This window comes from Scyliorhinus canicula, chromosome 1, assembly GCF_902713615.1.
Source record: "Scyliorhinus canicula chromosome 1, sScyCan1.1, whole genome shotgun sequence".
Taxonomy (NCBI): domain Eukaryota; kingdom Metazoa; phylum Chordata; class Chondrichthyes; order Carcharhiniformes; family Scyliorhinidae; genus Scyliorhinus; species Scyliorhinus canicula.
Window position 1 is genome coordinate 1,651,060 of NC_052146.1, and position 12,066 is coordinate 1,663,125.

A 12,066-nucleotide genomic window follows, 5' to 3' on the forward strand; every position below is an offset into this window, starting at 1 on the left:
CCACGGTAGGCTACTGCAGAAAATACAGAGGCATGGGATTCAGGGTGATTTAGCAGTTTGGATCAGAAAATGGCTAGCTGGAAGAAGACAAAGAGTGGTGGTAGATGGGAAATGCTCTGACTGGTGTCCAGTTACTAGTGGTGTGCCACAAGGATCTGTTTTGGGGCCGTTGCTGTTTGTCATTTTTATAAATGACCTGGAGGAGGGCGTAGAAGGATAGGTGAGTAAATTTGCAGAGACACTAAGGTCGGTGGAGTTGTGGACAGTGCAGAAGGATGTTACAAGTTACAGAGGGACATAGATAAGCTGCAGAGCTGAGCTGACAGGTGGCAAATGGAGTTTAATGCAGAAAAGTGTGAGGTGATTCATTTTGGAAGGAATAACAGGAAGGCAGAGTACTGGGCTAATGGTAAGATTCTTGGTAGTGTGGACGAGCAGAAAGATCTCGGTCCATGTCCATAGATTCCTGAAAGTTGCCACCCCGGTTGAGAGGGTTGTTAAGAAGGCGTACGGTGTGTTAGCTTTTATTGGTAGAGGAATTGAGTTTCGGAGCCATGAGTTCATGTTGCAGTTGTACAAAACTCTGGTGCGGCCGCATTTGGAGTATTGTGTGCAGTTCTGGTCGCCGCATTATAGGAAGGATGTGGAAGCATTGGAAAGGGTGAAGAGGAGATTTACAAGAAGGTTGCCTGGTATGGAGGGAAGATCATATGAGGAAAGGCTGAAAGACTTGAGGCTGTTTTCGTTAGAGAGAAGAAGGTTAAGAGGGGACTTAATTGAGGCATACAAGATGATCAGAGGATTAAATAGGGTGGACATCGACAGCCTTTTTCCTCGGATGGTGATGTCCAGCACGAGGCGACACAGCTTTAAATTGAGGGGAGATAGATATGAAATGAAATGAATGAAATGAAAATTGCTTATTGTCACAAGTAGGCTTCAAATGAAGTTACTGTGAAAAGCCCCTAGTTGCCACATTCCGGCGCCTGTTTGGGGAGGCTGGTACGGGAATTGAACCGTGCTGCTGGCCTGCTTTGGTCTGCTTTAAAAGCCAGCGAATTAGCCCTGTGCTAAACCAGCCCCTATATAGGACAGATGTCAGAGGTAGGTTCTTTACTCAGAGAGTAGTAAGGGCGTGGATTGCCCTGCCTGCAACAGTAGTGGACTCGCCAACACTAAACGCATTCAAATGGTCATTGGATAGGCATATGGACGATAAGGGAATAGTGTAGAGGGACTTTAGGAGGGTTCCACAGGACAGTGCAACATCGTGGGCCGAAGGGTCTGTACTGCGCTGTAATGTTCTATGTTCTATGTTCTACATAGAAAACAGGCGCTGTGGCAGTGTAAGTACAATCAGTCCCCTTCGGGACTACCAGAATGCCGGTCTTTGTCCGGGCGGCTTTAACATAGTCTGGCAATGGGCCCAGCTGGGCAGGCCACCTCCCACGAGCGAGGAAGCTAGTATTCCATGAGTCCCATGGGGGGGATCGATTCAGGTATCCCCATGGGCCTTGTGAGGGCGAATACACCCCTCCTCCCCTCCAAATCCAACGTTCTTGTCCAGTGGTCAGCTGAGGGGACCTTCACTGCTTCACGTGAACTTCACTGCATCTCTGCCAATGCTGTTGAGGTGGCACCGGAGCCTGGCGACTTTCTGCGAGCTCTCTCTCACAGATCCCTTTCCTACATATCTTATAACCCTACTAACATTTTCAAACTTAATTCTAACACTAACACTATCTCTAACCTTTCTCTTTATGTTTACTTACAGCTCTGAAAATCCACCGACGTCCGTCGGCTGCACCACCTGACCTGACCTGACCCGGCAGGACTCCTCCGGCCAGCCGACCCCGGTCCCTGGAGCACCCGGCCCTACTCCCAGAACGTCCGACCAGGCCCTCAATTTGAGATCTGGCTCGGCCCGACACAACCCAACCCGGAGAGACCCACCCAGCGCCCCGACTTACTGGCAGCTGAAGGAAAGGATAATCTACATGGAGGCCGACCGGGCCTACTCCAAGGCTGGGATCCAGGAACGTCCGACCAGACCACCAACACTGGAACCGACCATGTGACCTGACCCAACTGCCAGCGACCTAAATCCAGATTAAACACCCCCTAAATGGCAGGGACCTCACATGAGGACCCGAACGCACTGAAAAGTAGACCCATACTCGCGGAATCCAAACCGGATCGCAAACTTGCCCACCCCCCCCCCCCCCCCCCCCCAGCACACACACCCAAAATCACAACCAGCGCCTGGGACCCCACCAAACGCAACCACTTACCTTCCACAAGATCAGACATCTCCCATCGAGCAGCACGGTAGCATAGTGGTTAGCACTGTTGCTTCACAGCTTCAGGGACCCGGGTTTGACTCCTGCTTGGGTCACTGTCTGTGCGGAGTCTGCACCTTCTCCCCATGTCCCCATGTCTGCGTGGGGTTCCTCCGGGTGCTCCAGTTTCCTCCCACAAGTCCCAAAAGACGTGCTTGTTAGGTGAATTGGACATTCTGAATTCTCCCTCAGTGTACCCGAACAGGCGCCGGAATTTGGCGATGAGGGGATTTTCACAGTGATAATGTAAGCCTACTTGTGACACTAATAAAGATTAGGACAAAACCTTACAGGAAAACTAAAGAGTGTCCTATTTGAAGGTAAATGGCACCTGGGGCATCTTTGTCAGTTGTTCTTCGATAACACTAGTGATTTGCACCTGCCAGTTCATTATACTCTGTTCCAGTTTTTCCATTATAAGCAGGTCAAAAGCAAATTGGTTCAAGTCCGTTTCAACATCGATTGATGGCATCTCGAGCTTAATCTCACCTGGTTAGGAAAAATAGAAAACCATTTACTTTGGAGTAATAACAATACTTAAGTATTTAATTTTCTCACCAAAACTGAATAGGTAGCATTACCTCCCCTTCCTGCAGTTTTGTTGAGACTGAAACTCACAGCAAAAGAGAAAATTGAACGACATGGGCAATGAGTATCTTTATTTGGATCCCATGTACACTGAACCAGAAGAATAAGTTTAAACAACGCCCCTTCCACCCCGAACACTGAGTTTTGTCCTTTATGAGTGGGATTAGGGGGTTAGTGCAGTAAACGCCTGCATAAAGAAGGTGAGAAAGTAATTGTAATGTTCAAACAATATCCAGTAGAAGACATCAACTCAGTTAACGGTTGAGGTCCTATAAGCTAAATTTAGGGAGTTAGGAGTTAAACTAAAAAGTAGGACCTCAAAGGTAGTAATCTGTGAGATCCTTTAGGGAAGAGTGACCATAATATGGTAGAATTCTTCATTAAGATGGGTCCTGAACTTAAAGAAAGCTAACTTTGATGGTATGAGACATGCATTGGCTAGGACAAGCTGGTAAAGATACTTAAGTGGTTGCCGGTGGATAGGCAATGGCAGACATTTAAAGAGCACTTAGATGAATTTCAACAATTGTACATCCCTGTCTGGCACAAGAGTAATTTGGGGAAGGTGGCCCAACCATGGCTAACAATGGAAACCAGGGATTGTGTTAAAGCCAAAGAGGAGGCATATAAATTGGCCAGAAAGAGCAACAAGCCTGAGGACTGGGAGAAATTTAAAGTTCAGCAGCGGAGGACAAAGGGTTTAATTCAGAAGGGGAAAATATAATACAAGAGTAAGCTTGCAGAAGCATAAAAACTGACTGCAAACGCTTCTATAGATATGTGAAGTGAAAAAGACTGGTGAAGACAAATGTAGGTCCCATACATTAGGAATTAGGTGAATTCATTATGAGCAACAAAGAGATGGCAGACCAGTTGAACAATTACTTTGGATCTGTCTTCACTAAGAATGACACAAATAACCTTCCGTAAATAACAGCTGGAACAGAGGGTCTAGCATGAAGGAGGAACTGAAGGAAATTCTTATTAGTCAGGAAATTGTATTGGGGAAATTGATGGGTTTAAAACCCGATATGTCCCCAGGGCCTGATGCTCTGCATCCCAGAGTATATAAGGAAATGGCCCCAGAAATAGTGGATGCATTAGTGATCATTTTCCAACATTCTATAGACTCTGGAAGAATTCCAATGCATTGGAGGGAAGCTAATGTGACCCCATTTTTTTTAAAGGAGAGAGAGAAAATGGGGAATTATAGACCAGTTAGCCTGACATTGGTGATGGGGAAAATGTTGGAGTCAATTATTAAGGATTAAATAACTGAGCATTTGGAAAGCGGGGACAGGATTGGTCCAAGTCAGCATGGATTCACGAAAGGGAAATCATGCTTGATAAATCTTCTGGAATTTTTTGAAGATGTGACCAGTAGAATGGACAAGGGTGAACCAGTGGATGTTGTGTATCTGGACTTTCAAAAGGCTTTGATAAGTTCCCACACTAAAGATTAGTGAGCAAAATTAAAGCTCATGGTATTGGAGATAATGTATTGATGTGGATGGAGAACTGGTTGGCAGACAGGAAGCAGAGAGTTGGGATAAACAGGTCCTTTTCAGAGTGGCAGGCAGTGACTAGTGGGATACAGCAGGGTTCAGTGCTGGAACCCCAGCTGTTCACAATATTCATTAATGATTTGGATAAAGGAATTGTAATATCTCCAAATTTGCAGAGGACACTAAGCTGGGTGGCAGTGTGTGCTGTGAGGAGGATGCAAAGAGGCTGCAGGGTGACTTGGACAGGCTGGCTGAATGGAGGAACTGTTCTGCTGAAGGGACTGGTGCTTGGAGACAAATTGGAGGTTGATGAACAGTGGGCACCCGAGGGCGGGATGGTGGCTGGCCTGAGAAGGGTGATGGAGCATAGTGGTGGACTTGGGGGATAGGCACATTGTAGTGAGTGGGAAGATGGAGGGGATGCCAGTGGTATTAGTGAATATCTATGCACCAAACTGGGACTACGCGGAGTTTATGAGGCGGGTGTTTATGGAACAGATAGGAGGGGCAGATCCGTGGAGGTTCGGATGACCAAGAGCGAAGGAGTTTTCTTTTTTCTCCCGTGTACACAATGTGTACTCCCGGATTGATTTTTTCGTTTTCAACAGGGTTTTTCTGGCGGGGGTGGTGGATGCCGAGAATTCGGTGATTGTTGTGTCGGAACGTGCCCCACACTGGGTGGATTTACGGGTGAGCAAGGAGGGGGGTCAGTGCCCGGAATGGGGATTGGATGTAGGACTGCTGGCGGATGGGGGGATGTGCGAGTGGGTGAGGGGGGCCATCCAGAATTATTTCGAGATAAATGACACGGGGGAGGTTTCGGCAGCAACGGTTTGGGAGGCGCTGAAGGCAGTAGATGGGGGAGAGCTGATTTTGGTCCAGGCTCATAGGGAGAAGCTGGAGCGAGCAGATAGACTAGTTAGGGAGATCCTTCAGGTAGATAGAAGGTACTCGGAATCCCCGGAAGCGGATTTGTTGAAGGAGCGGCAGAAGCTGCAGATGGAGTTTGGTCTGATATGAGTTTGGTGGTGAGTGTGCGGACAAATCGGGTGAGTTTGGACTACTTTAGACTGCACCGAGGGACAAGCCAGGGATGTCCACTTTCCCCTGTTGTTTGCCTTGGCTATAGAGCCATTGGTGTCGGCACTGAGAGCGTCAAAGGACTGGAAGTGGCTGGTCCGGGGGGTGTGGAGCACAGGGTCTCGTTTATAAGAACATAACATAAGAACATAAGAACTAGGAGCAGGAGTAGGCCATCTGGCCCCTCGAGCCTGCTCCGCCATTCAATTATGGGCTATGACAGGTGAGGACCTTGAGAGGATTGTTATCACTAAGGAGGGAGTGATGGGCAAGCTAATGGGGCTAAAGGTAGACAAGTCTCCTGGCCCTGATGGAATGTATCCCAGAGTGCTAAAAGAGATGGCTAGGGAAATTGCAGATGCACTAGTGATAATTTACCGAAATTCACTAGACTCTGGGGTGGTCCCGGTGGATTGGAAATTAGCAAACGTGACGCCACTGTTTAAAAAAGGAGGTAGGCAGAAAGCAGGAAATTATAGGCCAGTGAGTTTAACTTCGGTAATAGGGAAGATGCTGGAATCTATCATCAAGGAAGAAATAGCGAGGCATCTGGATAGAAATTGTCCCATTGGGCAGACGCAGCATGGGTTCGTAAAAGGCAGGTCATGCCTAACTAATTTAGTGGAATTTTTGAGGACATTACCAGTGCAGTAGATAACGGGGAGCCGATGGATGTGGTATATCTGGATTTCCAGAAAGCCTTTGACAAGGTGCCACACAAAAGGTTGCTGCATAAGATAAAGATGCATGGCATTAAGGGTAAAGTAGTAGCATGGATAGAGGATTGGTTAATTAATAGAAAGCAAAGAGTTGGGATAAATGGGTGTTTCTCTGGTTGGCAATCAGTAGCTAGTGGTGTCCCTCAGGGATCCGTGTTGGGCCCACAATTGTTCACAATTTACATAGATGATTTGGAGTTGGGGACCAAGGGCAATGTGTCCAAGTTTGCAGATGACACTAAGATGAGTGGTAAAGCGAAAAGTGCAGAGGATACTGGAAGTCTGCAGAGGGATTTGGATAGGTTAAGTGAATGGGCTCGGGTCTGGCAGATGGAATACAATGTTGACAAATGTGAGGTTATCCATTTTGGTAGGAATAACAGCAAACGGGATTATTATTTAAACGATAAAATATTAAAGCATGCCGCTGTTCAGAGAGACTTGGGTGTGCTAGTGCATGAGTCACAGAAGGTTGGTTTACAGGTGCAACAGGTGATTAAGAAGGCAAATGGAATTTTGTCCTTCATTGCTAGAGGGATGGAGTTTAAGACTAGGGAGGTTATGTTGCAATTGTATAAGGTGTTAGTGCGGCCACACCTGGAGTATTGTGTTCAGTTTTGGTCTCCTTACTTGAGAAAGGACGTACTGGCGCTGGAGGGTGTGCAGAGGAGATTCACTAGGTTAATCCCAGAGCTGAAGGGATTGGATTATGAGAGGTTGAGTAGACTGGGACTGTACTCGTTGGAATTTAGAAGGATGAGGGGGGATCTTATAGAAACATTTAAAATTATGAAGGGAATAGATAGGATAGATGCGGGCAGGTTGTTTCCACTGGCGGGTGACAGCAGAACTAGGGGACATAGCCTCAAAATAAGGGGAAGTAGATTTAGGACTGAGTTTAGGAGGAACTTCTTCACCCAAAGGGTTGTGAATCTATGGAATTCCTTGCCCAGTGAAGCAGTTGAGGCTCCTTCATTACATGTTTTTAAGATAAAGATAGATAGTTTTTTGAAGAATAAAGGGATTAAGGGTTATGGTGTTCGGGCCGGAAAGTGGAGCTGAGTCCACAAAAGATCTGCCATGATCTCATTGAATGGCGGAGCAGGCTCGAGGGGCCAGATGGACTACTCCTGCTCCTAGTTCTTATATACATATATAAGGAATTGATGGAGTCGGAGGACGCTCCAGTGGAGGAGATTAAACGCAAGTGGGAGGAGGATCTGGCTGGGGAGGTGCGAGTCTGGACATGTCTAGAGGCCTTGAGAAAGAGGATGAATGCGTCCTCGTTGTGTGCAAGGTTAAGCCTCATTCAGTTTAAAGCGATGGCGAGGATGAGCAGGATCGTTGCGGGGATGGAAGATCATCGTGGGCAGTGGGTGGGGGGGAAGGGGAGCGAATCATGTCCACATGATCTGACCGTGTCCAAGGCTGAGGGGGTTCTGGCAGAGGGTTCTTGGACGTTATATCTGATTTGCTGGGTGTGGGGGTGATGCCGAGGTTGGATAGCACGGAGACAGAGTTTGTCGGAGCCGCTGTGGGCAGGGGTATGGCGGGGCACTCAGAGCATCTGTGGGCAGGGGTATGGGTGGAAGACGGAGCTGCTGTGGGCAGGGGTCTGGGTGGGGCACTCGGAGCGTCTGTGGGCAGGGGTATGGGTGGAACACGGAGCTGCTGTGGGCAGGGGTCTGGGTGGGGCACTCGGAGCGTCTGTGGGCAGGGGTATGGGTGGAACACGGAGCTGCTGTGGGCAGGGGTCTGGGTGGGGCACTCGGAGCGTCTGTGGGCAGGGGTATGGGTGGAAGACGGAGCTGCTGTGGGCAGGGGTCTGGGTGGGGCACTCGGAGCCGCTGTGGGCAGGGGTATGGGTGGGAGGCGGAGCCGCTGTGGGCAGGGGTATCGGTGGGGCACTCAGAGCCGCTGTGGGCAGGGGTATGGGTGGGAGGCGGAGCCGCTGTGGGCAGGGGTATGGGTGGGAGACGGAGCCGCTGTGGGCAGGGGTATGGGTGGGAGACGGAGCCGCTGTGGGCAGGGGTATGGGTGGGAGACGGAGCCGCTGTGGGCAGGGGTATGGGTGGGAGACGGAGCCGCTGTGGGCAGGGGTATGGGTGGGAGGCGGAGCCGCTGTGCGCAGGGGTATGGGTGGGGCACTCGGAGCCGCTGTGGGCAGGGGTATGGGTGGGAGACGGAGCCGCTGTGGGCAGGGGTATGGGTGGGAGATGGAGCCGCTGTGGGCAGGGGTATGGGTGGGAGGCGGAGCCGCTGTGGGCAGGGGTATGGGTGGGAGACGGAGCCGCTGTGGGCAGGGGTATGGGTGGGAGACGGAGCCGCTGTGGGCAGGGGTATGGGTGGGAGACGGAGCCGCTGTGGGCAGGGGTATGGGTGGGAGACGGAGCCGCTGTGGGCAGGGGTATGGGTGGGGCACTCGGAGCCGCTGTGGGCAGGGGTATGGGTGGGAGACGGAGCCGCTGTGGGCAGGGGTCTGGGTGGGGCACTCGGAGCCCCTGTGGGCAGGGGTATGGGTGGGAGACGGAGCCGCTGTGGGCAGGGGTATGGGTGGGGCACTCAGAGCCGCTGTGGGCAGGAGTCTGGGTGGGGCAATCAGAGCCGCTGTGGGCAGGGGTATGGGTGGGGCACTTGGAGCCGCTGTGGGCAGGGGTATGGGTGGGAGACGGAGCGGCTGTGGGCAGGGGTATGGGTGGGAGACGGAGCCGCTGTGGGCAGGAGTCTGGGTGGGGCACTCAGAGCCGCTGTGGGCAGGAGTCTGGGTGGGGCACTCAGAGACGTTGTGGGCAGGGGTATGGGTGGGGCATTCGGAGCCGCTGTGGGCAGGGGTATGGGTGGGAGACGGAGCCGCTGTGGGCAGGGGTATGGGTGGGGCACTCGGAGCCGCTGTGGGCAGGGGTATGGGTGGGGCATTCGGAGCCGCTGTGGGCAGGGGTATGGGTGGGAGACGGAGCCGCTGTGGGCAGGGGTATGGGTGGGGCACTCGGAGCCGCTGCGGGCAGGGGTATGGGTGGGAGATGGAGCCGCTGTGGGCAGGGGTATGGGTGGGAGATGGAGCCGCTGTGGGCAGGGGTATGGGTGGGGCATTCGGAGCCGCTGTGGGCAGGGGTATGGGTGGGAGACGGAGTCGCTGTGGGCAGGGGTATGGGTGGGGCACTCGGAGCCGCTGTGGGCAGGGGTATGGGTGGGAGACGGAGCCGCTGTGGGCAGGGGTATGGGTGGGAGACGGAGCCGCTGTGGGCAGGGGTATGGGTGGGAGACGGAGCCGCTGTGGGCAGGGGTCTGGGTGGGAGATGGAGCCGCTGTGGGCAGGGGTATGGGTGGGAGACGGAGCCGCTGTGGGCAGGGGTATGGGTGGGGCATTCGGAGCCGCTGTGGGCAGGGGTATGGGTGGGGCACTCGGAGCCGCTGTGGGCAGGGGTATGGGTGGGAGACGGAGCCGCTGTGGGCAGGGGTATGGGTGGGAGACGGAGCCGCTGTGGGCAGGGGTATGGGTGGGAGACGGAGCCGCTGTGGGCAGGGGTCTGGGTGGGAGATGGAGCCGCTGTGGGCAGGGGTATGGGTGGGAGACGGAGCCGCTGTGGGCAGGGGTATGGGTGGGAGACGGAGCCGCTGTGGGCAGGGGTCTGGGTGGGGCACTCGGAGCCCCTGTGGGCAGGGGTATGGGTGGGAGACGGAGCAGCTTTGGGCAGGGGTATGGGTGGGAGACGGAGCCGCTGTGGGCAGGGGTATGGGTGGGAGACGGAGCCGCTGTGGGCAGGGGTCTGGGTGGGGCACTCGGAGCCCCTGTGGGCAGGGGTATGGGTGGGAGACGGAGCCGCTGTGGGCAGGGGTATGGGTGGGGCACTTGGAGCCGCTGTGGGCAGGGGTATGGGTGGGAGACGGAGCGGCTGTGGGCAGGGGTATGGGTGGGAGACGGAGCCGCTGTGGGCAGGAGTCTGGGTGGGGCACTCAGAGCCGTTGTGGGCAGAGGTCTGGGTGGGGCACTCAGAGCCGTTGTGGGCAGGGGTATGGGTGGGGCATTCGGAGCCGCTGTGGGCAGGGGTATGTGTGGGGCACTCGGAGCCGCTGTGGGCAGGGGTATGGGTGGGGCATTCGGAGCCGCTGTGGGCAGGGGTATGGGTGGGGCACTCGGAGCCGCTGTGGGCAGGGGTATGGGTGGGAGATGGAGCCGCTGTGGGCAGGGGTATGGGTGGGAGACGGAGCCGCTGTGGGCAGGGGTATGGGTGGGAGACGGAGCCGCTGTGGGCAGGGGTATGGGTGGGAGACGGAGCCGCTGTGGGCAGGGGTATGGGTGGGAGACGGAGCCGCTGTGGGCAGGGGTATGGGTGGGAGGCGGAGCCGCTGTGGGCAGGGGTCTGGGTGGGGCACTCAGAGCCGCTGTGGGCAGGGGTATGGGTGGGAGACGGAGCCGCTGTGGGCAGGGGTATGGGTGGGAGACGGAGCCGCTGTGGGCAGGGGTCTGGGTGGGGCACTCAGAGCCGCTGTGGGCAGGGGTATGGGTGGGGCACTCAGAGCCGCTGTGGGCAGGGGTATGGGTGGGAGACGGAGCCGCTGTGGGCAGGGGTATGGGTGGGAGACGGAGCCGCTGTGGGCAGGGGTCTGGGTGGGAGACGGAGCCGCTGTGGGCAGGGGTCTGGGTGGGGCACTCGGAGGCGCTGTGGGCAGGGGTATGGGTGGGAGACGGAGCGGCTGTGGGCAGGGGTATGGGTGGGGCACTCGGAGCCGCTGTGGGCAGGGGTATGGGTGAGCGATCTGGCAGAATTCCTGAGGCTGGAGAAGGTCAAGTTCACTCTGCGGGGTCGGTAGTGGGGTTCATCTTGAGGTGGAAATCTTTCATTGATTTGTTCAAGGACAATTGAAAGGTCAACAAGGAGGAGGGGAGATTTGGGGGGGGGGGGGGGTGGGTAAGGGGAGGGTTAAAATGGGGAAGACAGGATCTGGTGGGGTGTTGGTATCTGGGAGGTTTGGAGACCTGTGGTTGTTTGGTTGATGTGTTTTTTTGAGATTTGGTGTATATATGTAAAAAGCCTTGAATAAAAACATTTTCAAAACAAAAAAGTGCGGGTAGCGACTGGGAAGAGGCAGGAAGTTACTGCTTGAGGGCCAGGTGATGCAGTTACTGCATGAGGGCCAGGTGATGCAGTTACTGCATCAGGGCCAGGTGGTTTCCTGATGCAGTTTTGTAAAAGGTTTCTGGATAGGCTGGCGCCGCTGTTGGGTGGAGATGTTTGTGGAGGGCAGCACAGTAGCACAAGTGATTATCACTGTGGCTTCACAGCGCCAGGGTCCCAGGTTCGATTCCCTGCTGTGGCACTGTCTGTGCGGAGTCTGCACGTTCTCCCCGTGTCTGCGTGGGTTTCCTCCGGGTGCTCCAGTTTCCTCCCACAGTCCAAAGACGTGCAGGTTAGGTGCATTGGCCATGCTAAATTGCCCTTAGTGACCAAAAAAGGTTAGAAAGGGTTATTGGGTTGCGGGGGTGGGGTGGAAGTGAGGGCTTAGGTGGGTTGGTGCAGACTTGATGGGCCGAATGGCCTCCATCTGCACTGTATTTCAGAAAGTTCAGGGAAGGTGGTAAGAGAGGGGGAGGTGTGGCATTGTTAGTCAAGGACAGTATTACGGTGGCTGAGAGGACAATTGAGGCTCATTCTGGGGTAGGTGGGATCTCTACAAACGGGATGGTCTACACCTGGACCAGAGGGGTACTAATATCCTCAGGGGGAGGTCTGCTAATGTTTTTCGTGAGGGTTTAAACTAGTTCAGCAGGGGATTGGGAACCTGAATTGTAGCTCCAGTACACAAGAAGCTGAGAGTAGTGAGGTCATGATTAAG

At 53.8% G+C, this 12,066-nt stretch overlaps 1 protein-coding gene across 1 annotated transcript in view; it reads right to left on the reverse strand.

The window, feature by feature from the left end:
- The window catches only part of LOC119977131 (dynein heavy chain 10, axonemal-like), a 552,876-nt gene that overhangs the window by 511,665 nt on the left and 29,145 nt on the right, over positions 1–12,066 (reverse strand). The window contains 1 exon segment of the mRNA XM_038817763.1: positions 2,671–2,828. Within this exon segment, the coding sequence (XP_038673691.1) occupies positions 2,671–2,828 (158 nt within the window).